The sequence below is a fragment of the Ostrea edulis genome, chromosome 7 (genome assembly GCF_947568905.1).
Source record: "Ostrea edulis chromosome 7, xbOstEdul1.1, whole genome shotgun sequence".
Classification (NCBI taxonomy): Eukaryota; Metazoa; Mollusca; class Bivalvia; order Ostreida; family Ostreidae; genus Ostrea; species Ostrea edulis.
In genome coordinates, this window is record NC_079170.1 from 38,850,930 (window position 1) to 38,878,576 (window position 27,647).

The window sequence follows — 27,647 nt, forward strand, 5'->3', positions numbered from 1 at the left end:
AATAGCGTACACACACACACAATCACACTTGATACCCATTGCAATGATAGCCATTTCCTCATGGACGCATAGCAGATGTGAACAATGCGTAGGAATCTTAATGAATATAGTACCACTATCTAAACGGCTAGGACTTCCGACAGAAATAAGAATAGAATATGAATAATTAATTTCAGTTTTGAAAAGACACGAGAGCATGAACTGCAACACTTTACGACGGTATACTTTTTTTTTTTATCAAGCGCTGACTAGTATGCTGACGTCATTAAGCGCTGACTAGTATGCTGACGTCATTAAGCGCTTACTAGTATGCTGACGTCATTAAGCGCTGACTAGTATGCTGACGTCATTAAGCGCTGACTAGTATGCTGACGTCATTAAGCGCTGACTAGTATGCTGACGTCAAGCGTCGCAGTTCATACCTGTATGAATGTCACCTTGAGTGATGGCGAGAAGGTGAGTGAAACGTAACGGTAAAACAGATATCATTATGAACAATTTGGGAATATTTCAGGACAACCCCTGTGTACATGGATACTGGGATAGGATACAAAAAACATGTGTGGGAGGTACGTATCTAAATGTTTATATCCCATTCATTCAATGATTTTTTTTTCTATATTGATGGAGATTAGGCTAGCTCTCGGATTATACATATAAACCAACGTTCACTGTTAATTTGATTTAATCATATTGTTTTCTTTGTTTTCAATAATATCTTTCTTTTCAAGCACTCGGGCTTGTTAAGATATTGACTCAGTTTGATTCTTTTATCAATTAGGATAAATATTTACGGCATAGATTTTAACCTTTCATATGTTCGGGATTATTTAATTAAAATTACCATGTATCGTTTAATGTACATGAACTTTCAAAACTGAGATTAAAATATTATCATATCATTTTTTCAATTATGGTCACACAAAAATAAATTCCCCCAATGATATAAGATAAAACCAGAAAAGAAGCATTTCAAACACAATATTATAATCAATCTTTTTAATAAGAAAAACAAAACAAAACAAAAAACAAGAAGCTTGCGGTGTGTTCATATCTACCAGTAGAATTACTGACATCGCAAACGAGTTGAGGAAGCACTTTAACTACTTCGAAACATTAAACTAAGTACTATAGAAAAACGTAAAAAGGTATATAAATATTATTTCAACGCTGTATTTCAGTAGTAGAGCGTTCGGTTCGTAACCGAAGTTGGAGCCTATTTCATGCAATGACAGCGTCAAACCTAAGGCGTAATTAAATACAGTTCTACCCACTTAACGTTCAAGGTAAACATGAGTTTAAGTGGGTTAATTGAACCCACTTCACATCTTAAGCAGGTTAACTAAACCCAATTTTTAAATGTGGTTTAGATTAACCCGGCGTGAACGTGTTGTAAGTAACCAACGATTACCCGAGTTGCCCTAGGTTAACTTTGTATAGTGAACCGATCCTAGTAGATGAAAATCATTGAATGGCACGCTATACATTACAATGATTGTTTTCATTCACTGACAAAAATGTTGTAAATAATTCCAGAAAACTAATAAAGATATTTTTAAAGAAGAAAAGTTATTGTCAGACACAAGCATTGTTAGAGATCAGACTGGTCACGGCTTCTTCCCAAAATATGTAACAATGTTAAGACTTGCAAAGGTCGCCACAGCATGTTTCCCACCTGTAAACGAAATATACCGTAATTAAGAAATTAACACGATGGTTTTAATTTCACTGTATTCACGATTTATCTTTTTTCCGCAAAATTAAACCATAGTGAATATGTTGACGCTTTCGTAATCGAAATTATATAAGTAGCTTTTTCGTGAAATTGAAAACATCGTGATTGTACCGTTGTAACATATGAAATGTTAACACTGTGTGTTTAAAGCAACTAAAAGAATATGCTATGTATATGATAGAATCCGTTACATCAACAACATCTGAATCAACAACATTACCAACAACAGATGCATCAACAACATTACCAACAACAGATGCATCAACAACATTACCAACAACAGATGCATCAACCAGTTTAATAACAAATTCAGAAACAACCGACTCAACCTCATTGGCAACGTCACCTTCGGAGACAGCCACAATCGCTATGACCACTATAGAACAAGCAACGTCAACAACAGCAGATCCAACATCAACAACATCAGATCCAACGACGACGACGACAAATCTAACGACGACGACAACAAACCCAACGACGATGACAACAGCAGATCTAACGACGACAACAGCAGATCTAACGACGACAACAGCAGATCTAACGACAACAGCAGATCTAACGACGACAACAGCAGATCTAACGACGACAACAGCAGATCTAACGACAACAGCAGATCTAACGACGACAACAGCCGATCTAACGACGACACCTGGCGATATTGACTGTTTTGACTGTGACTGCATATTAAGTATTTCTGGTTCGAAAACGATGGGGAAGTTTGTACTGAGCAACAACAAAGCGGTTCTCTGTATCCTGGACATTGCAACCAATCATAAATGGACGGTAAGCAATGCAGCATTCGTTTCGTTTCACTCGCGTCTTAATCAAAATCGGAATAACACAATGCATGTAGCACATGATCAAATGTCAGAGACAGAAATTACATATACTACAATAATTCAAAGACAAAAATGTTATAACCGCGCAACAGATTTCTGGTGAAGCTCTTTTTCAATGCAACAATTACTTTTGGTACATGTTCATTTTTAAATTTTAGGTTATACAAAAACGTTTTCATTCTGGAGGCCAGAGTTTCAACTTAAATTGGCTGGAGTATGAAAACGGGTTTGGAGCTTTGGGTGGAGAATTCTGGATTGGTATGGCTGATTATTTTTTTTCAGAGAGAACTGAAACTGTTAAATAAGCTGGAAAATGCCTTTGCGTTGTATTCATCTGTGCTTCTGCAATTATCACCTGCGTGTTTTATATTTACTTGGTATCATGAGGATGGAGGGCATAACAGTGCTCAATTTTCGCTCCGTGGACGGACTGTTGTAGGTTCGAACCCCTCTGGTACCATGATTGCGTCCTGCCTCGGTTCATTCGGATCAGACAGGCGTTACATATAGCACGATATACAAACCTCAATAATACGCCCCCTAGGTCTAAAATTTTGTCACTTCACCTGCAGTTGGTGACGTCTTTGTCCATAAGTGAAACCCTTCGAAGACACTTAAAACAAACAAAACGTCTGCACCATTCCTACAGGGTACTTTAGAGATTTCCGCAAGATAAATCAACTGATGTACCAATTTCTTCGCGCTGTTTGTGACCTTCCTATCCCGTGTTGTCCGGCTCGGGTTCATTTGTTTATATTGCTGTCTTTCTTTCATTTATTTTTTTCCAAAGCGCGGACGGTACATTTTCAAGGATAATGTCTGTTGTTGTGCAGTATACTTACGTAGATGTTAGACGCTTCGACTCACAGAAGTTGTCTGACTCGTTATCCTAGAATAACAAAAGTTCTAGAGCGGCCGCGTTGACTCGGTGGTAGAGCGTTCGCTTCGTTGTCTGGAGGTCGTGAGTTCGAGCTCGTGTCATGGCCGGGTCAAGCTTAAGACCTAAAAGTAAGTAGAGAGCCATCCTTCGCCAAATACACGGCATTTTGAACACGAAGGATGTCTATCAAAATGTGCGGGACTTCACTATAACTGGGGACGTCTTGATAAGAGTGAAGAACTCTTTCGAAGGATAGTAATGCAAATGAACCACCAATCTGAAACAAAACAAACTTCTAAAAAAAAAAATGCTGGAACTCGTGGTTCGTGCTTGCACGTGTTCCGTGTATGTGTCATTTTTTGATAATATGAATGTGTTAATTTCAATGTTGACCGCAATGTGCAATACGTATTTCAGGCAATCAGTATCTCCACGAGTTGACGACTGTGTATGGTAACACCCATCTACGTATCGAGATAACCGCGACCGCGGGTTACACTGGCGTCATAGAATACGATTTCCACATCGACAATGCCACAGAGGGCTACCGACTACACACCTCTAACTACACAGGAACACACGGTCAGTATTACAATAACAGAGATACCAAACTAATCAAAATTAGATCCTTTGATCCGCTCACCTAGGATTGCTTCATGTGTGTAGCGATTGTATGTGAGCGGATCAAAAGATCTAAATTTACACACGGTCAGTATGAATTCAAATCAGAGAGACATACTTCTATGTATAATGTAAATAATTATGCCTTTCTTACAGAAATACATTGTTTATAGATGTATCTTTGGGTGTTTCTTTTTCTTTTTTTAAATAATAACGATTAACACATTTTTTTCCATCAAGTTTTCCAGGACTAGTTTCTATCATTTCAGTCATTCGTGTAGGTTAGATTCTGTGAAAAACTGTGGAAACTAAAGACGGTGTGTCTTAGCTTTCGAGTACCATTTTGTGATGTTTTATAAAAAAAAAAAAAAGAAGGGGGAATTGTATGGTTTAATGTATTATACCTGAGACATTATATGCTGTGTGTGCGTGTGTGTATTCCATTATAATATTATTATTATTTTAATATGCCCTGAAACTGATGTTTATTCTTATCTAGCATATTTATGGTATCTTGTGTTTTCATGTTTTATATGTACAATGAGGATAGGTACAGCTTTTAATGTTGTATTTATTTTCTATGTATTATGTGTATAACATTCTGTTGTAAGGTATATATGCATTGTAAAGCACCTTTGAGCGTACATAGTGTATGAAAAGGGTGCTATATACATATGGTATTATTAAGTTAAAGACATATCAAGTTCCTCAACAAGTGTGAGTTGGTACATGTAACCGGGGGGGGGGGGGGGGGGGAGGGGGGGGGGAGGGGGGGGGGTCTTTTTTAAGAGATGCGAGGCGTCTCGAGTCTCCTAGAAATGTCAGAAATTGAGTTACGAGGGTTTTCGATAATCGATTGCTGTGGCGCTGGTTTCTCACGTTATGTATTTGCAGGGTGAAAGTATGCAAACGCTGTCCTTTTCTAAACAATCCCAAAGAATTGCGAGGGGCTAAAAAAAAAGATTGATCAGTTTTGTGACTGAACGTGTGTGTATGTTGGGAGTGTTCGAGTAAGACTTGCCATCATGGTCCTTCGGATGACGGAAATTTAAATAAGCAACTTTTACGTTATCAGTGATAGAGTATGCAGATATATAAATAGTCAAAATGGGCAACCGACCAACGTCTTATTCTTCTTTTTAGTCAGCCCTCGGTCTGACTAGTTATCATGCGAAGAAACTTGAAATGCGCTTGCGCTCTTTGGAATTGTGCGCATTGGGGTGATCTTGAAGTAGGTCATTCTTGATCACTTCGTAAGGTAGCAGGGGACAGTTTCGCACTATAGGCCCGGGCAACTTTTTCAAAAAATGGAATTACCCAGTATTTGAAGTGATATTACATGTGTAAAAATGTATACAATAATTTTAGGATGCATGTCAAATGTAGCTGAGTGCTTAGTAAAAATGTTGATATACAACATGTAGGTGTCACCATGATTCCTAGCATATAGATGGGTGCAAATACGAAACTAAGACACGTGGTCAGTTGCTGAAGAAATTCCGGTGAAAACATGCAGGGTCTAGCAAATGGTCTGTAGCTGTGAGGGAAGGTGGATGGCCCCATATGTATGGAGCGCCAAATTAACATAAACTCAAATAATTGAAGATATCTTCAATTATTTGAAGATATCATCAATTCATTTGATGCGCGAAACAATTTAATTAAAGATCTCTTCAAATAATTAATGATATCTTCAATTCTGAATTATTGCGCGCATTAAATGAATTGATGATAGCATTAATTCTTCTGCTGAATTGATGCGCGCTTTAATTGAATTAATGATCTCTTCAAATGAATTAATGATATCAACAATTGAATTGATGCGCGCTACAATTCAATTGAAGAGAGCAATAATTGATATAATGCGCGCATTAAATCAATTGATGAGAGCAATAATTGAATTGATGCGCGCATTTATTCATTTGATGAGAGCAATAATGGATTTAATGCGCGCATTAATTCAATTATTGCTCTCTTCAATTGAATTAATGATATCTTTAATTCATTGGAAGAGAGCAATAATTCTTTTAGAGAGAGCAACTAAATAATTAAAGATATCTTCTATTCAACATATCCACAATTGAATTAATGATTTTTTTAATTGAATTGTTGCTCTCTTTAAAAGAATTGATGCGCGCATTAATTCCTTATACAAAAGCATTGTAAATAATTAAAGATATCTTCAATTGAATTAAAGAGATCATCAAATTATTTATACCGAGCTCTAAATCAATTATTGCGAGCAATATTTCTACGAAATTAATGCTCTCATCAATTGAATTGAAGAGAGCAATATTTGAATTAATGCGCACATCAAATCTATTATTGCTCTCATTAATTCAATTGATGCTCTCATCAATCGAATTGAAGAGAGCAATAATTGAATTAATGCGCGCATTAAATCAATTATTGCTCTCATTAATTCAATTGATGCGCGCATTAATTCAATTGATGAGAGCAATAATTGAATTGAAGCGTGCATTAATTCATTTGATGAGAGCAATAATTGATTTAATGCGCGCATAAATTCAATTAAAGAGAGCAATAATTGAATTGATGATATCTTCAAATAATTGAAGATATCTTCAATTATTTGAGTTTATGTTAATTTGGCGCTCCATACATATGAGAGGTAAATTTTTGAGAAGGGCAGATAGGGTTCTTGATTGTGGATAGTGTCTAAATCCCCATGTTTGGTACTGTGATGGTGTGGGGGTGGTGCGGATTAGCCCAAATGAGGGAAAATCAAAGTAAAAAAGGGGAACCTGCTCAGAGCATGTTTTGTGCACCAGCACCAGTATTTATAGATTACATGTAATTTAGGGTCATAATTTATTAACTACACTAATGTGAAATACAAGTATTGACATAAAAGGGAAATATGATTTTTCATTAGTCTGTCATAATCTGACTTTGGTGTATACCCCCTATCCACATGTTTCAAAACCAAAGAAACTGTCCCCTGCCACCTAACAGCAAGGCGATCTTGAAGTAGGTCATTCTTTGTCACTTCGTAACAGTAAAAAAGAATTCTGTGATCTGTGTGCATTGATTTGCAAATATAGAATATGTTGTCTAGAACAGATATTTGTATTTTCAGTTAAAATAAGAAAGTCTTACAAAACGGACACATTATTTTCCTCGTTCAATAGAAAACAAAACTGGTTTAAATTAAACTGGTTCCCACTTTGAAGGTAATCTTTAAGTACGTCATTCCTAAGAACTTCGTTACGAATTAAAGAATTCCGTTTTATTGATTTTACGATTAAAATTTATTCTTTACACCATAATCATATCTATTATATCAGTAGAAATAAGAACGTTTTACTAAATGGAAAAGTAATTGCCTAGAAACCTTCAACGTAAACTGGCAGTGTTGTAGGTTCTTAAGTAAACTGGTCAATTTTAACTGGTTCATAGTTCTTACCTGTGTTTTACGCAGCGAAGCATATAAATGTAAATAAGATCCCTGTATATGATACTTGGCCCCTGAAACTATTTAGTAAAATAGTTGAGTAATATTAGTTTTATCTTTACGTTCATATTTACATTTGCAGCGAAACATAATTGGTGTATTCTAGACATTTAAAAGCATTTTACCAATCAAGGCACCTGTACGGACGATCCATTTTTACACCTTTTTTCTTAAATAGTTCATGATTTAAGTTATGCACTTTTAAAAAAAAAAAACTTGCCAGAATTTGTATTTCAAATGTTCTTTTTTAATCATGTCAATTAAAGGCTTTAATATAGCTAGACTGTTATGGAACAATATAATGAAATGGACAAGGAAACACAAATTTGGCGATAAGGGCGTCTCGTCCATTGTCTAAATGCTGTAGCCGAGGGTGCTTTCACCGACGTCCGCAATCTGAGTATAAAAGAGTAAGCGATAAATGTAGTACAACCGAAACCCGAAAGTCCCGGATAACGATTTTTGCATGATTTCTTTCTTAATAATCGATAGAATGACATCAAACTTATTATGATAACTGTTTGTGACCTATTAAACAAGAATCATATAACTTTTTCTGGGAATTCTGTAAAGAAGATAATGAACAAGAGTTTTCGGATACCAAAGAGCGGTAAATCTAGTAAGTTTTATAAATGCCGAAACCCGAACACGGTCACCGATCTTTTGATCTACCGAAAGTCCGCGTTTTAGCATTATAGACAATATTGAATCAGACTGAGTTCTAGATATCTAAGGTAACTTAAATAAATCGCAATTGCATATATGGTGCATTTATATGCGCATTTTATTGTATCACCCTACATATTATTTATAATTATACATGTGTAGTACACGCACTTTTTTGCAATATTTCAATCCACTTCGATATAATTATATATACTATAAATAGTGCGCTTCTTTTTAAACTTCGGTTGTTGAAGCATATTCGTTATTGAATTAATTGAATAATTTTATAATTCAATTATTATTTTGATGCAGTATAGGCTACTAATGCATACGGAGTGTGATTTAAAGTAATCATATGTACATGTAATTCAATTTTTCGAAGAACGACAAATTTTAATATTATCATTCCATCGTCAAGACGATTAACGACTGTACTATCATATTTCCCTTTTCTTTCTTAATCAAAATGACAAAATATTGTAAAAGCACACCTTTTGGGGTTACATTATTTACTTTAGGGGGTATAATTTCTTTACTTTCAGAGTTTAAATTTTTATTCAAAATAACATGAATGGGTAACCTTCGCGTGGTTAGAGCTGGGCAACGGAATCAATGGTTAATGTTGTAGTAATCATGACTAATTACCGACAGACATCCTCAACTATCGTTTTACATGTACGCGTACGCTGTTTAGGTACGATTTTACCAAACTAAGGGGACCTACTTGTCCCGATTAAAACAAGAACACTATTACAAAATACAGCAGTTTTTATTATTCTGTGTTGTGGAAATAATGATAGAAACATAAAATGTAGTCTTAATCAATATATTTTGCATGAATATGATTACTTAAAACCCAGTATTTACAAAGGGGCTGTGGGAATCGGTCAGTGTCTTTGACCGTGTTTGGGTTCCGACATTTATAAAACATACTATATTTACCGCTTTTTGGCAGGTGAAAACTCTGGTTTGGTACTTTTGTAGAAGAATTCTCAGAAAAAGTTTATGTTTTTTATGTACCTAGGTTACAAACAGTAACCTCTGCAAATTATATGTTATTACATGCAACATTAAGAGAGAAAACTCGAAATAATCGCTATCCGGGACTTTCGGTATTCGGCCGTACTACATTTACCGCTTACCGTATAAAAGAGAAAACTGCGTCGCATCTTTCATTTCAGTCATTTTGTTCTGTGCAAGGGATTACTTTGAATTAGTGACACTATTACAAAGAATATTCTATCGTAGTGATCATGTCCCACGGACCCGGTCCAGGTTATTTCAACTATTCAAATAAAAGCTGAAAAGATTATTTCTTCCAAAAAAAAATTAACGTTTGCTAATGCTGAAATATATTTCAACAGGGATAAAAATCCAGTGGGTGACTCTCTTAGCTTTTTTTCCGAAAGCTAAACTTGTTAACATTTCAGGTGATGCATTCACTTCCGCTGGTGCCTCTCATGAACGCGCAGACGGGATGAAATTTACAACAAAAGATCGCGATAACGATATGGAGGGTATAAGGAATTGTGCTTCAATTAGTGCCGGGGGCTGGTGGCACAACGCGTGTCAAAGGTCAAACCTGAACGGGGTGTTTGGACTCTCAAATTATGTGTATGGGCTGAACTGGAATAAATTCGTGGAGATTGCTAGTGTTGAAATGAAAGTTCGCAAGCCCTGATAGAAGTGATACGTCACGGATGTACGAATTACAACGATAGGAGCAAGTTGGTAAAACAACGATATCTGTCGTTCCATTTTTTACAACTAGTCAATGCCAGAAATTATTTCACCACAGGAAGCCGGGGTCGGAAAATCACCATATCGTGTCAGTTGATAGTCATTTTTGTCAGGATATCTTAACACAATGACCTGCTTTGATGTTTGTTTTAATAAGATACGAATTAAACTTTGGTAAGTAAAGAAATGTGCATTTTCGTTTTGTTATTAAAAAGAAAGCACTTGGATTCGTTACATCTTGTTTACACTTTACCCAGGATTGACGAGAGGAAACACTTCCGGCAGAGCTTATCCTAACCCCACATCCCATGACAAAGGCGCTAAAAGGGGTCGCGAATTTTACAATTTTGGTAGCGGTGTCCCTAAATTTGCCCATCATGACTAGCATTAGTTATCGTAATATTTTGCTATTTTTAGCGATAGATACCCGGACAAACGAGGGTCAAAGCAGCCCCAAGCAGGTGTTTCAAAATATCATCAGGTATCAGCAGGTGTTTCAAAATATCATCAGGTATTTGCCAAACCAGTAGAAAAACAACGGTTATTCAACAGGTCGCGGTAGCTCAGTGGTAGAGCGTTCGCTTCAGAAGGTCGTGAGTTCCGAGTTCCACTCATGTCATGCCGCGTCAAACCTAAGACACAAATATATTTAGTAACAGCACCTTCACCGAAAGCCCGACATTTAGAAGTAAGGATCACGGAAGGTCCCTCGTCGCGGTAGGTGATGACACCTTAAAAAACCTTGAGCGCTGGTGACGTCTCAATATGAGTGAAAATTTTCCAACGGGTCGTATAAAAAAACTTGTACCACACGTTGATTCTAAACAAAAATTCAAATGAAGTGTAACGCGTGTGCAGCCGAGCGGTCGAGTACTATGGGAGCGTTACCGCATACACCCGGGATTTTAGATACCATCAAGTTAAATTCTAGAATACAAGTCTTCTACCAAACAAACCATCAAAGTACATAATCAACATATACTAGCGGAAAAAAGATATTGTGCATTATTTAATATATGAAAAAATAACAAAGAACAAATTTTAGTTTTTGCAATACTGTTAACAAATGTATTCCTTACAACATTTCATAATCCATTAATGTTAACGTCGAATAACGTCAATTTCAGCACACTCGTAAGACACTGGTATTCGAACTTCAATTAACAAAGTTAATAACGCGTGTGACCACCATTTGTATTCACGCATGCTTGACAACGGCGCCTCATTGATGCCACTAAAGTGTTCAGAAATGCTTGAGGTACAGTGTATGTTGTTCCAGATGTTGGTTAAAGTCTGTAAATCAGCCAATGTCACTGGCTGATTTGGTAAACTGCGTAGACGTCGTTCCATTTCATCCCAGACGTGTTCGATCGGCGATAAATCGGGGGAAACAGCTGGACAACGCAAGACATCGACATTCTGTTGAACAAAAAAGTCCCTGACTACACGTGCAACATGTGGTCTTGCGTTGTCTTGCTGCAGAGTAATGTGATTTTGCTGTCTCTGTATGAAGGGTATCGCATGGCGCTGAATAATTTCGTCTCAATAGCGTACGCCGGTGGGATTTCCATTGACAATTTGTAGAGAGGTCCTTCCACGTGCTGTTATTCCACCCCACACCATAACGCTACCTCCACCAAATTGTCGACGTTGCATAACACAAGCGTCCTAGTACCGTTCCCAACGCGAGGATACACTCTACAAAGGCCGTCACTGTTATCCAAATGAAATTGGATTCATCAGTGAACAGAATATTCGCCCAGTCCTATATTCTGAGTCACAGATGTCGTCTGCACCACGCTAGTCTAGCGATACGATGACGTTGAAGCAGTATTGGGCGCACCGCTGGATGTGTTGGTCTGATGTTGTGCCCGCGCAGACGCTTACGCAGTTCTTGGACTGATTGGTTGAAGTCCAGGAATGCTACGAGCAGTCAAACTTGCTGTCTGGAAACGATTTCTCAGGTGCACAAATCTAATGTAGTTGTCCTGTCGACGCGACATCACACGAGGACACCCAGAACGTGGTCAATCCCGAGTGTTAGCAGATTGTTGGAAACGTCTCCATAATGACTAGATGGTGTTCCGATGAATTCCAAAGTGTCTTGCTACGATATTTTGTGCCATTCCAGCTTGAAGCATCCCAACAGCACGATTACGTTGGGTTTTGCCAAGTTGTGGCATGACAGAAGGGTAAATTTTGTCAAACCTAAAGTCCTTTCCTTAATGAATAGTGTCCTAACAAACCTTTTACACTTCTTACTCCAAACAGTATTGATCCTGCGTACGAACACTTCAATAAACAACATGTGTTCACTAACCATGAAAAATTCCGTGCATCCGAGTCGGGTACTATCCGATATTGTTAAAAAAAACATCACCTTTATCGATTGATTAGATTTTATAAATATAAACAATAAATATAGAAAAATTATACAATCTAATTAAAATTAGATCCTTTGATCCGCTCACGTATATCGCTACACAAGGATTAGATCCTTGTGTAGCGATATACGTGAGCGGATCAAAGGATCTAATTTTAATTAGATTGAAAAATTATACAAAATTTTATAATGCAGGTTCTTTTTTCCACTAGTATATTTACGATGACAGACCTACAATTTACCAATTCATTGTATTTACATGTACCGTAATAGGAATAAGAATCAAGACAAATAATCACAAACAAATCTACAGTTCCTATTTCCTTATTTTGACTTTTTAATTATGCCTTGGATAATTGGTTCTCTGTGCCATAGTCCCTGGACACATGGCTCTCTTGCCGATGTCCCTTGACCCTCTTGCCAATGTCCCTTCGCCCTCTTCCCAGGGTCCCTTAACACTTGGCCCTCTTGTTAATTCCCTTGGCCCTCTGGCTGATGACTATTGACCCTCTTCCGAATGTCCCATGACACTTGGCCCTCTTGTAAGGGTCATTTGACACTTTGCCCTCTTGTCAATGTCCCTTGACGCTCTTGCCAATGTCCCTTGATCCCCTTTTCAACTACTGGTCTAGGTTACTGGCTTCACTCACGGTCTCTAACCAGTTAGTTTACCAGCTCACTCTGACAACGGTGTACAGACTTATTCAGTCCTTATTACCAATTGTCAGAGTTACAATGGTTAGCCAACTGGCGCAACCTCAAGATTTATTCAGTCCCGAAGTGATCAAAAGCCACCTAGTCCTTAAAAACAATAAAACGCGATAGTGAGGCAGCTTTTTCAGCTTCCTAGCTATCTTTTTATTTATCTTAGTCTACTTCCTAAAGCTGTGATCTACCTCTACTCCTTTTCCGCTCTCTGGAGTGTTCAGTACTGCCACGATTGGCAGACTGCTGCTGTTTATATAAACTAGGAAGAGACTAATTGATAGGGAAAACAGGGTTAGAACATAGATTGGTCTATTTCCAAAGCCTGGTGGTAACAGGATGAAATCACGTTACATCTCAAGTAATCTGAAACCTGATTGCTGAATAACTACAGAATATTGGAGGGGAGATAATTGGGAAATAATGAAACATCTGTAAGAACATTTCATGAGAAAAGTTGAAACCTGCCAGACAACTTTCTATCGTAAAAACAAAAGATTCCAATTTGTTCAAACCATGAAGACTAGGATATAAGGGGGAAGACACCCAATCTCTCACCAGAGGGCGTATTACGCTGCGCTACAACACCTCTGTCAACGTCTAAATGTCAAGATTCTTGGCAAAACTTACCTATACCTATAACATCATGGATAATAATTTTATAAGTTTAAGTTTTATGCTTTAAATCTTAAAATAGGTTCACAAAAACAACGAATTCCATGATTATACTAGTATTATTGAATGAATGAATATTTATATAAACCTTCTAATTCGCTCAGGTGTCTCACATTTACCATCATCTGATTTTAAAAAATTCAGAGAAGTGTTTGATTTGATCAGATATTATCATTACAGTTCGATATGCTATGATAGTTTTTGTACATTTTAATATAACTTTTTAGACGTTGACAGAGGTATTAGTGGAGCGTAGCGGGAACGATAACTCTGGGTAGAGATTGGAAGACACCCCCCCCCCCCTTCCAAATTTGTTTACATGGTAAGTGATAGGGGAAATTATATGATAATATTCTGTTGATATACGGCCTAGATAAGTTTCAGTACTAATTTGAAAACGTTAAAAATTGAATTTCCCGTCATCTATAGAGGCTGCCATGATGTGAACTCTTTTGTATTCAATACCACAAAAATCAATAATTTTGACGTCTCATTGTCTGTTCCGGTTTGATGAAATTCTAAGATCATCAAAGATAAGCATGTGGTAGATTTTACGAATAAATAAGTTGATGCCTTCCAGTTAAGCTGTTAATTGCACTAATGCGAAGGGGAGATGTGAAAAAAGTTTTTTCCTTGAATTTCATGACCCAACCAAGTCATCTGAATAGAAAAGGCTTTGTAAACTGTGGATCCATCAATTGCTTAATGACAAGTTGAGGTTCAAGACACTTGAGCTTATACATGTAGCTCATGTGAGCTAAAACATTGGTCTACAGGATGAAAATTTCAAAGAGCTAGAGCCCCAAAACGTCTAAATCGGCCTGTATTTTTTATGAAAAATTAACAAATATCACAATAAATGTTGTCAATATACATCGTAGCAAATGTATTCATATCAAAATGTTAATTCTGTGACGTCACAATTGTGTCATACATGTCGTATATACTTTGCTCAATGAATGTGCATGGCCATACGTAAATTTCTTGATTTAGATCTTTCACACAACATACCTATTCATGCATCGAATGATGATAGTTTCTTCTCTCTGTACTGAGTTTTGCACGTAAATCTGTATGTATTCTTTTAATAAGTACAGTTACATATACAGTGTATGTTCTATAAAAGAGAAGTGATTTTCTTTAACAGAAATTATATTACGGTATTATATTTTGATCATTCATTGCTGAAACATAAATTACAAGTTTTGAGTTTGTTGGGTCAACAACACATATCTTGCCTTTATGGCATAAAAAACAAGATGGATATATATTACCTGTGTGGTTAATTTATATATAACTTTATATGGCTCTCACCCAAGTCATTATTTAGAGTTAATGTCACATGATTTCCCATTCTTCTCAGGTATACAACTTCCTAATGCAGATACATCTGCTTATTAAGAAGTTTTTGTGACTGTGGCATTGAATTGAGAATGACATTTAAGAAATGTTAAGTGCTTCATGATAGGCATGTCGACATGAAGAATACAGTTCATACCCTCGTGTATTTCAAAAATGAAATTTATTTCTTATATTTACATTCTACTTTCATTTCTGTTGGAATTCCCAGCCGTTAAAATAGACGTACTATATTTATCCAGATTATTCCGCACATTGTTCACAACTGCATCGCATTCACGAGGAAATGGCTGTCATTACAATTTGTAAGAATATCAAAGGCAAAAACATTGGAAATGTAAATAGGTCAAATAATTAAATATTCCGTAATGTCTGCCGATCGTATTCTTTGATTAAAGAATCTTGTTCATCACGAATGACATCAGAACATCACTGCTTCTAATCTAACACACTATCATCACTTTCAAATCGTTTATTTAGAGTGATGGGCGAAAACAGTATTATACATAGTTAACAAGTACAGTGCATTACAAAAATGTCTATACAGTCTAAACATATACAGTGTATTACAAAAATATCTGCCCAGTCACATCACATACAAAGAGTAATGAACATGCATTGATTTTTGTAATGATATTAACTTATTGCTGAACTTTACAAAATGTGACATGAAATCAGAAATGTTTAAACAACCAGTGTTAACAATTTTCAATAGTACAATGACAAATTCATCTACAGAGCCGGACAGACACATACTGATTGTCTTATCTATGAAGACGTGTCTACCACAAAGAAAATGTCTGAATGTCTACTAGGCGTCATGATTGCAAACTGAAAATTTTCCTTACTTTAAGCAAGCTCAATGTGTTAAACAAATATATACAAAATGAATATATACAAAATTGTCTTAAAAATGTTGGACATGAATACTTTGTCAAAACAAGTTTAACATAAACTGCTTTAACTTGGACTAGTTTCTAAATAACCGTCATTAGCTTGAATGATATGTAATAATGATGGGAACAAGGTGGGGAATTTATTTAATACACATGTACAAAAACACAAGGTCCACATAACATGACTATAACAGTCTCCACATGAACAAAGATAATGAACAGTGATCAATCTCATACATCATATAAAGAATATAAATTTAAGACAAGGGTAAACATGGACCCCTGGACATATCAAAAATAGAATCAGGTGCCTTAAGGAGGAGTAAGCATCCCCGGTGGACCGGTCAATCAGGTGTCTTAAGGAGGAGTAAGCATCCCCGGTGGACCGGTCAATCAGGTGTCTTGAGGAGTAAGCATCCCCGGTGGACTGGTCAATCAGGTGTCTTAAGGAGGAGTAAGCATCCCCGGTAGACTGGTCACACCATGAACCCTTTTTGCAGCAAGTTCATAATTTCTTTACAAGATTTTACATGTACTTTCAGAGAATAAAAAAAAATCAAAGATTTACAGACATGTAGGCATTTTATTTGACCGAATTGAAATGTACGGGTATATCATCAAGAAGCTCTGTCCACCAATGCACCAGGCAATATATATTACAAATGATGCGTTCAAAAGAGCAGTCTGTGACTTTTATTTCTTATGGCACGTTGGGGTTTCTATGATGAAAATCATGCTATTCTCATTTACATGTCCCTTGCACATTGAGATAATTGAGACAAAATTCCTAATGATTTACATTGTTTTTCATTGTAAAATACAGAGTACCCGCTTTTTCAGTAATTAATGGGTTCACCTAGTAGAATTTCATCCTAAGTACTCAAGGACCATCTTACGAATTCTACAATACCATAGTTAAACTTGTGATATTTGACCATTTGAGAACAAAACTTTTTTATGCATATATAAATAGCATTTTTGTCAATAAATCTAGCTGCAGAAGTGTAGCTCCCTGATAAAAAATTGGGATCGAAGAAATCCCCCCCCCCCCCCCCCCTGAGAGGTCCCTACGGTACAATATATCAACCTCTTCACGATTCTTACACAGGCTTGAATACCACAAAATAAATTAAGTCACATGTTGTTTAACAACAAATTCTATAAACAAAATAAGTTAACATTGATGACATAAGATCTGTTTGACGGACGAAACTATCACGACTTGTGGTGACCTCACAAATTTTAAACCGAGAACAAGATGTGTTTGTCAAACACTGACTGATGCTCCTGTATGGCCAAACTTAACGGTCAAAAGGTAAAAAATATTTGGTACTTTTTCAAAAGTAGGTCAAAAGTTCAAAGTCAGGAGGTCAAAATTGTGCTACCTAACGAAAGGTCTTGTCAAAAGGAAATACACATGTGAAATGCTAAAGTCTTTCACCAACCATTCAAACGTTTTGGTTATGCAAGGTTAAAGTTATTGAGGACAAACAAACAGAGAGACCATCAATAAATGCCTCCGAATTTCTGATTACAGGACATAAAAAGCTGCACATTCATCAGTCTGATTAAAACCACACCTTCTTACAGTCATATAACATGTGTAAGGATGGGGGGGGGGGGGGGGGGGATGGGGGGGGGGGGGTGTTAATCAGACTTCACATTCTTCCTTATGCTATTTCATTAAAACACAAAGCTAATTCATCCATAAAAGATTTGTTACATGGTTGTGGAAACTGATTGAAAAAATGCTGCAGTTTTTCATGGGAAAAGTTGCTGGTAAAACTCATTTTAAATTATCTCCTATTTAATTAGTAAATGCTAACTTAAATACTCCTCGTCAATCTCTATATAACTGTACTCCCCATAGCTACCCGACTCCAAAAACTCGGGGTGACAGCAGAACCTGAAAAATAATGCACACTAGCCTAAACCCTTCACATTCAATGTCGTCTGCAATGTTGTTTACAATGGGCTTAAACAGGCTTTAATCTTTTAAACACATGTAATACACAATGAAGAGTTACCTAATATTGATCATAAAGCAATATTTCTAAAATTTCTTTGGTATGTACTAATCATGAAAATTTTATTTGACAAAACATAACCTCTTTTAAAATGGGACTGGTTCACGTTTTTAAAAAAAAATTTTTTTTTTCATTTTTGATGCTAAACAGTAAAAAACAAATATAACTCAATGTTGACAGCCAGAATTTTGACCTTTTGAATGCAAGGACAAGAGCAATATCTGTGTTATGTATACAGAGACTAGAGTCTTTTTAACCCGTAAAATGTTAAATTTTGCAATTCAAACCATCTTACAGTAATTTTGCGCAGTCATAAATTTAACATTTAGATGATACTTTTTACTAAAGAATACTTGAAATATGATTAGATAAAATAAACTTAGATTGATATCCATTTCTTTTGAAAACTTCATAAACAATAACAAACTGCAATCTTTGTTTACAAAACAAATAATACACTCTCTAAAATGAGCTTTCCGTGATAATGTATAACCTTAATATTTTTGTAAAACCTTTTAAACACATTAGACAGTAGATTTTGATCATTGCAAGTGAAAAACAAAATTTGGGGGGAGATCGTGAATCAGTCCCTGAAAATTAAACCACATTATCTAATTCTTCCAATTAACAACTGCACAAAATTTATCTTGAAATCTTGCTTAACATTAAAAAAGCAAAGGGAAGCATGTTTATAGTCAACAAGCCAACTATACTAAAGACTACAGCACAACAGCTAAATGCCATCACTATTACTCCAAGCAGAAGTGCATCCCAATATTCCAATATTTCTATGTGTGTGCTCGAGTACATTTCATCGATGCTGTACAGTTAAAATTAATCCGGGCGAAACATGGCCAGTGGAAGCCGATTGCAGTTTGTCGTGAACCTATTTCATTTTTCTGTAGATTTCTTATATAATATGAGTATACTAATCACATTTATTGAAATTGCTGTGCGGCTTCAATTTTGCACAAACGCAAATCATGATCACTATACAACAAAGAAATCGATAAAAATTAAAAACTAACTCACTGAAAGCATTCCAGTCTCTTCCTTACTCAATAAGAGGTTTCATGCAAATTTATAAAAACATTAATCACTTGTGTAATGGAGTAATTCGAATATTCAATTTTCCTGTATTTTGTTAATTAATTGGGGAGAATTACAATCCCTGTGTTAGAGTATATTCAGTATATCAAAAAAATCAGTAGAAATCAAAAAAGGGCAGCTCTTCATCATCCATACTTCATTAATTATGTAAAGTATATTGTTGCATTCATTGTCAACAAGATTTTACATGCACAATCTAGATCAAACCATTTCACATGAGTCAAATGGCAAACAATGACAATTTTCATTAGTTTAGCAAGAAGTATGTCTAAAAAACATCGGCTCTTTTATTCTGTACTGTTAATGTCAGAAAAAGAATCATACCCTTTGAATATATACATACATAAGATACATGTACATAAGCCAGATTTGATATCAATGAACATCCTAAAGATGTTGTCACAGTGGAAATTTTCAAACACTTAAGAAATGTGTTTGTGAAATGCAATGCCCCACGGGTATGGCCAAATTCAATAGTTAAAAATTTGACCTTGATCATGATGGATAATTTGACCTTTCCAGTCATACAATTTTGACCTTGACTTTTCAATATACAATGTATGAAGTCTCTTTTTCCTAAAGTTCAGAAGTTTGGACATAGGTTAAAGTTATACAGACAGAAAAAAACCCTGAAACAATACGACCCTGATCTCCGGGACATAAAGATACGGAGACAGATGGGATTATAAATTAGACTAGTTCTAAATAAACACAGACGAAAGCTCAGTTATTGCATTGAGTGGAAAATGATGACTGTCCCCTCAGATAGTAATAGAATAAGCAAAAATGACACTTCATTATAAACACTCAGTAGAATATATGTATGAGGTATAATCACATTAAAATGAAATCAAACAATGAAATTTGGAAAATTTTGGTAATTTTCATGTGGAGGGGGGGGGGGGGGGGGGGGAGTTCCAGTAAACTACCCACTGCAATAGTAAACACTGAAGAAACTTGAACCTTGCCCTCTTTATATTTGATCAAGATTTAGTTTTTGGTGTTTGTATTGGAGAGGGTTGTGATCGATGTTCTGACAAAACAAATAAAAAAGTGATTGACTGATATGTACATATTCTTTATAATTATCATTTATCCATCGTTACTTGCTACATATAACTGGTTTAATCTCACACATATTATAAACACTACTGATGTCCTAAAAGTAATCATTTCTGATATTCTTTTCTCTCTCGAAATTTCTATGTTCAGGGGTTTTTTTGGGTTTGATTTTAGAAACAAGCAAATTTTATCAGTGTGACAGCACCTGACAGGCATATTGATTCCTAACAAAATGGCCATCTGTGACAATTGTTAACTTATTAATGTTATAAAACAAGCATGCATACACACAACACAGAAAGACATGTTACACTGCTAATACACATACATTTGAATAAATAACACTTATAATAGTTTAATAAACATTACACAGCGATAAAACTACACAAGGTCGTGGGCTTCTGCAACTGTACATGGAAATGAAACACTAACATCATACCATGCAGGAAAATAAATCACACACCCATTTCCAGTTTCTAAGAAACACATTCTTATCAAGATACAAACTGCGTTCTGGATCCACTAGAGGGGATTCTCCTCGTCAGCGGCTTGCTTTGTGCCTTGGCCATCACGACCTGTGATTTCCTGTAAGTCGCCAGTAAGTCATGCAGCCTCTTTTCAACATTTCCCAACAGAGGGCGCTTCATGGTGTCACCGTCCCAACATTCCTGCATCAAAGTCCAGCATTCTTCATCAAACACTGCCAACTTCTCAGGGCGCAATCCTGAATACAAGATTTAGTGATATTTAAGAGGCATCATCTCCACCAAGATCATACTGTATCAATAATGGGACATTCTGACAGAACTCGTTATCAATAACTGTCATTATCATATACCCATCAATGTATCGTTCTTTGATACTGTGGATTTCACAGCGTGTGATCTGGTTTTCCGGATCACCACACTGTGGTTTTCTGATTCTGTATCAGTATCCTCTGAAACTGATGCCGTCACAATGATGTCACAATGTATCAACGCTACGTTATTTGTGGAAAATATTGACCGCGTCACAAAACAAAACTACGTACACAAAACATAATTTCATGGTATGTCTGTGTTTTTGATAATTTGGATTACATTTATCATCTTATAAATGTGGATTTAAAATGCAGAAGGGGGTATATAATAAATTTATCATCGTTGACAGGCGTGGATCATCAGATCAAACTCGACGCTTCGCGTCTCGTGTGATCTGATGATCCACGCCTGTCAACTCGACGTGATCCGACTCTTAGGATCAAGTTACTGTAGTAATAATATATATTTATCCACTAATTACTGACAGAACTCGTTATCAGTAACTGTCATTGTCCACTAATTACTGACACAAATCGTTATCAATAACTGTCATTGTCCACTAATTACTGACAGAACTCATTATCAATAACTGTCATTGTCCACTAATTACTGACACAACTCGTTATCAATAACTGTCATTGTCCACTAATCATTGACACAACTCGTTAGCAATAACTGTCATTGTCCATTAATTACTGACACTTGTTATCAATAATTGTCATTATCCACTAATTAGTGACACAACTCGTTATCAATAACTGTCATTGTCCACTAATTACTGACACAACTCGTTATCAATAACTGTCATTGTCCACTAATTACTGACACAACTCGTTATCAATAACTGTCATTGTCCACTAATTACTGACACAACTCATTATCAATAACTGTCATTATCCACTAATTACTGACACAACTCATTAGCAGTAACTGTCATTGTCCACTAATTACTGACACAACTCGTTAGCAATAACTGTCATTGTCCATTAATTACTGACACTTGTTATCAATAATTGTCATTATCCACTAATTAGTGACACAACTCGTTATCAATAACTGTCATTATCCACTGATTACTGACACAACTCGTTATCAATAATTGTCTTTATCCACTAATTAGTGACACAACTCGTTATCAATAACTGTCATTATCCACTGATTACTGACACAACTCGTTATCAATAATTGTCTTTATCCACTAATTAGTGACACAACTCGTTATCAGTAACTGTCATTGTCCACTAATTATAATGGATAGAGTTAGTCTGGAATCACATCTCTCCTTGTCAGAAAAAAGTACTTACTTGTAGTACTATTATCTTTTTTTTAAACAAAAAGAGTAAATTTAACGTAATGAATGTTAATGTTAGAAATAATCAATTCGGTGTACTTTGATGACACTAAAACCTACCACTGAGGTGTGAACCACTGATGAGAGCTGTCATTATGAATTAAAACTAAAAGGATACCTGCATTTAAGTTGTGGTTTTAGAAATTAAAGCTTACTTTGGCAAAAGTTTTCTAAAAATCATTAAGAAAATTCCAAACCTGACAAATCTGAAAGGCCTGGCAACAAAAGGACACATATATGAAAACCTTCCCAAGGAAACTTAAGACTCAATTGCAAATCCATCTGTCTTTTTATTGTTGCATTTCATGTATCAATGACTGATTTTCATTGTTTTTTTTATCAAATATAGAAAATTCCATGTAAACACAGCAAAATCCTACTTAATTTAATGCGTTGAAAATCTTGGCTATCCCGTGACCTTAAGATAAGGAAATTCTTTGTACACCCACCTTTCTTGACATTCTGCCAGAGTTGATCTTTGTTGGCACACTGTTCAAATGCAGCCGGCAGCTTGACATTGCCTGCACAGACATACCAGAACAAAACACCAAAGGCATACACGTCCACACTGCTGTCGTAGCGCCCAGTGAACAGCTCTGGAGCCATGTGGATGGGCGTGCCCACGATACTTCCACTCATCATGGCTTCTGGCTTACAGAAGCCCAAGTCTGTCAGCTTAGCTCGGTTTTCTTTGTCAAGCTAAAAAAAAATGTAATACTCCAAAAATTCTTCCAGATTTAAGGGTATTATCTGTTTTTTAAACTATGGGAAATTTTTCCTATGAGGAGTTAGGCACACTTACCAGGACATTTTTGAGTTTGATGTCTCGATGCACCAACCCCTGACTATGAAGAAATCGGATCCCCTCCACCACATCTATCGCCACGATGATCCTAGAAGAGAAACAGATGAATGTCTGATATTTGAATTATCCAAACAAGTTAAACCCAGGTTCAATTCTTTATAAATGTTGATTCTATGGTTCAAACTATTTGAAAAATATTTCATTTGAAAGCCAATCTACAAATGTAATATCTATTAATTCTTGACACTTAGTTTTTAGGTCAATTGAAATACATGATGACTGAAAATTACAGCCCATCTCAACCAGTACAGCTGGCTATTGTGAATAATCCAGACAATCAATGACCTACATAAACCAGTCCAGACAATCAATGACCTACATAAACCAATCCAGACAATCAATGACCTACATAAACCAGTCCAGACAATCAATGACCTACATAAACCAGTCCAGACAATCAATGACCTACATAAACCAGTCCAGACAATCAATGACCTACATAAACCAGTCCAGACAATCAATGACCTACATAAACCAGTCCAGACAATCAATGACCTACATAAACCAATCCAGACAATCAATGACCTACATAAACCAGTCCAGACAATCAATGACCTGATTAATTGTAGAATCATCATGACAATGTGTGTTTTATTTTAGAACTGAATATACTAACTGAATTTCTATATAGTTACCTTGACAACCAATCCAGCCCCTGTTTGATGGCTCCGTACAGGTCTTTCTGGAGTCGGTCCATGATAAGTAGAACTGCAGGCGTACTACCTCCACCGTACATGTAGTCTATCACAGAACCCCGCAGAGCCACAATTCTCTCATGCTCCGGAATGTTTCTGTCAATAAAATCAATGTCATTAAGAAGTTGTACATGTAGTCTATCACAGAATCATGCAGGGCCACGATTTTCTCTTGCTCTGGAATGTTTCTGTCAATCAATGCGTTTCATACAATAAGCCAGTGTGAAGTGGTGCAGTTCATACCCTCATGTATTTTCATAAATGAAACTTTTTTAAATATGTAAATTCTTCTTTCATTTCTGTTGGAATTCCCAGCCGTTAAAATAGATGTACTATATTTATTAAGATTCATACACAGATAATTTACATCTGCATCGCATTCATGAGGAAATGGCTATCATTACAATTTGTAAAGACATCAAAGGCAAAAAGGATTGGAAATGTTTTACTGAAGAAATACATTGTACTTGTATTCATACATCTGTAATTATAGGAGCATTTCATCTGGTAACTTTTGTTAATCTCATCTTTAGTTAAAATCGGTTTACACTGAACTCTTGATTACAACATGCAGGAGCCAAATGTAACAGTGCAATATTCATGAACTGAGCTAAATATTCAAAGCATGCTTATTTACATCTAATCTAAGTCGATCTCAAATTTACAAACATGCATCGAAAAACTAAAATGTCTGACATCACATGACATACTTGGTGTAGTAGAACTCTAGGGCTAAGTCATTCCAGTGCTTGTCATCAGGGGGGACAACTGATTTAATGGCACAGGGAGAACACCCTCCCCACGAATCGCAGGAGTAGACAACTCCGTACTGACCACGTCCAATCTCACGGCCCATCTGGGGCATACCTACAACATTTGTTTATTTTCTCTGAATATGCCTGTCAACCAAAGTAATGCATGTTTAGTTGGAGAAATACAGGTAGTGCCATACATAGATATATAGGTTTATATATCTCAACTTATCAAAGGAATGCATGGTTAGTTCTTTCAGGAGAAATACAGGAAGTACATATACAGTGGAGCCTCGGTAATCCGGACGCCATTAATCCGGACGATTTTTCTAGAGAACGGAATATTTATACATTATTTTGCATCATTAATCCGGAAATTCGCGTTCCGGATCCGGACGGTCACTTTTTACTACAAAACGTTATAATGCATTGAAAATTGTACCGTTAATCCGGACGGTAATTTTGTTTAGGGAAGATCTGTGTCGGACAATTTTAGCAAGGCGTAAATTATAAAGAAAACAAGCCAAACTGTCTAATTGAAGCGATTACCTGTACCCTGTCAACACATCCTTCCAATTAGGTGGTGTGTGATGATAAGTCCGTTAGATGGCACGTGCCGATCGAGACATTGTATTGCCAATTTTCGCACATAAGATCTTTATTGCGTGTAGTGTTGAATTTTGTAAATAAATCTGTAGCATATTATTTTATAGTCTTGATCAATACCCTAATAGTATTAATAAATTAAACATCATGCCATAATGATAATTTTATTAACTGCTACACATATCAGTTGTACTGATTTGTAAATTGATATCGGCTTATTCAAATCTAAAGAGTGTAGATTATACTTCTAGATTCTAGATTTTATACTGTTGATTGGCGTGAAATATACATGTATGTTCATGCACATGTATATGTAGTATAAGGTTTTAACGTTTAGAATGTCACGCATGTAGAATGTACCTGTGTACGATTGATTCTTGTTACGATGTTGTAGAGCTTTATTGCTTTCGAATTTTTAAACTCTGGGTAGAAGTGAGAAAATTACCATTTTAAGGAAGATGATAATTAAATTCTGTATGTACCTGTAATGTTAGTTTCACCCGAGTTTTGTTCTGTTATTATCGCATCATGAAAATAATAGGTGCGCATAACTAGATCAAAGCAGTAGTAGGTCTTGATATTACGAGCTTAAATGATTTTGTTCTCCCGATATTGTCTTGGATAATTATAGAATAAGAAATATAAACTCTGGCAGATTGAATTTCGGTTAAAGAATGTTGTCAACTGACATGATAATCACGAAATTCTTATATCAACTTTGGACGATGAAGATTGTTTTAACAGACCGCCGAACCCGTGAATCATGACAGATGGAAATTACCAGCCTCTTTAAAAAGCAAAAGTGTGATGAAATGTTTGAAGTGTAAATGATTATGATAGTTACTAATGATTTATTTACTTATAGTTACATAAAATGCTTCATTATTTGTTTTAGTGCATACGGTACACAGTTTTGTATATTTATTTGTAGGGATCATATGTATGTACAATGTAAGCACAGGCAAATACATTGAACACGTACATTAAATTTTAGTGCTTTGAAATACATGTAAATGTTAACATTATCATAATTTATTTACTAATGCAAATGGTCAAATCCAATGATAGAATGTGTTTAATTCACTATGCATCAATAAAGTAGGCACATATTGGTTACTTATGTAAAGATAGAAAATATGCGATTCAATTATCCGGACGCTTCATTTATCCGGACGATTTTGCTGGGAACCAAAGTGTCCAGATTAACGAGGCTCCACTGTACACCTATTTACTGGCTATAGCCGAGGAAAATAGTTGTTGTCTTGGGGGACAATAAACTTGCTATTGTCCGAATAGTCAGTAAATAGGTGTTTTATTATACTAAAATAGACTTTACTTGTGTCAGACACACCAAAGTGAAGTAAACTAACATTCGGCATTAGCCTAGATGGAATCGACCGAGGTGATCCGAGTGGTAAACTAATTAGAGTTATCAGACTTTGACGTCACAGAAAAGAAAACGCTGGAAAATATAGCATCCGGTAGATTATTACCCTAGGGTGAAATAGTTTAGAAACTATTACACAGCTAGCGTTATCCAGAAGAAAGAGCAAATTTATTCACCTAACATTTATATTGCAAAAACCTTCTGAGGTATAATATATAATAGATATAGGTCTATACATCTGAACTTATAGTTCTTTTGGGAAAAATGCAGGTAGTACATTGTCTATACATCTGAACTTGTCACTTATCCTATTGAATTTGCCAAATAAAGATAAAATCATCCACGCTGTGTTATTTAAGTGTGCATGTGGGACCATTCACTTTTTGGGGTAGAAATTTCACACAAAAACTAAAGGAACTCTAGCACATAACTCTACAAAGCATTCATAAACCAAATCAAATGATGGCATCTCACACAGTACCATACCCTGTAATATTAGCCTTGATCGAACATTTATTAACTAAACATCTAAATCAGATATACAAAATCATGAAGTTCACACCATACGGACGATACAGAAAACTGGATGATGTAGCCATTACGAAACACCGATTTATCTGACTTACCATGCAGTATGACATCCATCAGTGAAGTACTCTCCAGGGCAACCTTCGCCACACGAGGTGCGTGAACTTTACGTAATTTTAATCGTCCTTCCTCAATCCTGTCAAGTCGACCGCAGTGTTTCTGCTCCAATTGCTTCAGAGCTGTCGCAAAGGAATCATGGGATTTATTCAGCCTCTCTTTGATCTGGTTGGAGATATTCTTGGCCAGTCTGTAAAAGAAGACATTCTTTTATATACAAGTAAACAGCTAATTCAAGGACGATAATCCTAATGAATACCAGATTGTCAACATGCTACTTTAAGGTACATACATACAGATTATTAACTTTTTTTGTTTCCTAACGAACATGGTTTATACAGTATTTATAATGATGGCAATATATAATAACTTA

General features: G+C 35.9%; 2 protein-coding genes across 5 annotated transcripts in view; one reads left to right on the forward strand and one right to left on the reverse strand.

Moving 5' to 3' along the window:
* Window positions 1-10,180, forward strand: LOC125657214 (fibrinogen-like protein 1). Its single transcript, XM_048887888.2, has 5 exons — window positions 1-569; window positions 1,917-2,518; window positions 2,733-2,832; window positions 3,872-4,036; window positions 9,647-10,180. Exons 1-5 carry the CDS (start codon window positions 491-493, stop codon window positions 9,895-9,897), a joined length of 1,197 nt encoding a protein of 398 aa, XP_048743845.2. The 5' UTR covers window positions 1-490; the 3' UTR covers window positions 9,898-10,180.
* Window positions 10,181-15,534: 5,354 nt separating this feature from the next.
* LOC125657199 (dual serine/threonine and tyrosine protein kinase-like) overlaps window positions 15,535-27,647 on the reverse strand; it is a 29,260-nt gene continuing 17,147 nt past the window's right edge. For 2 of the 4 annotated variants that reach the window (XM_048887851.2, XM_056144305.1), the window contains 7 exons: window positions 27,256-27,464; window positions 24,595-24,751; window positions 23,825-23,980; window positions 23,127-23,217; window positions 22,774-23,023; window positions 20,681-20,897; window positions 15,535-17,880 (listed from right to left, as the gene is read on the reverse strand). In XM_048887851.2, coding sequence (XP_048743808.1) covers window positions 17,796-17,880; window positions 20,681-20,897; window positions 22,774-23,023; window positions 23,127-23,217; window positions 23,825-23,980; window positions 24,595-24,751; window positions 27,256-27,464 — 1,165 coding nt within the window. In that variant the 3' untranslated portion in view covers window positions 15,535-17,795. Of the gene's footprint in view, window positions 17,881-18,622; window positions 20,898-22,773; window positions 23,024-23,126; window positions 23,218-23,824; window positions 23,981-24,594; window positions 24,752-27,255; window positions 27,465-27,647 lie in introns of those variants that run through there. The other 2 variants (XM_056144306.1, XM_056144307.1) reach the window with 2 other exon arrangements.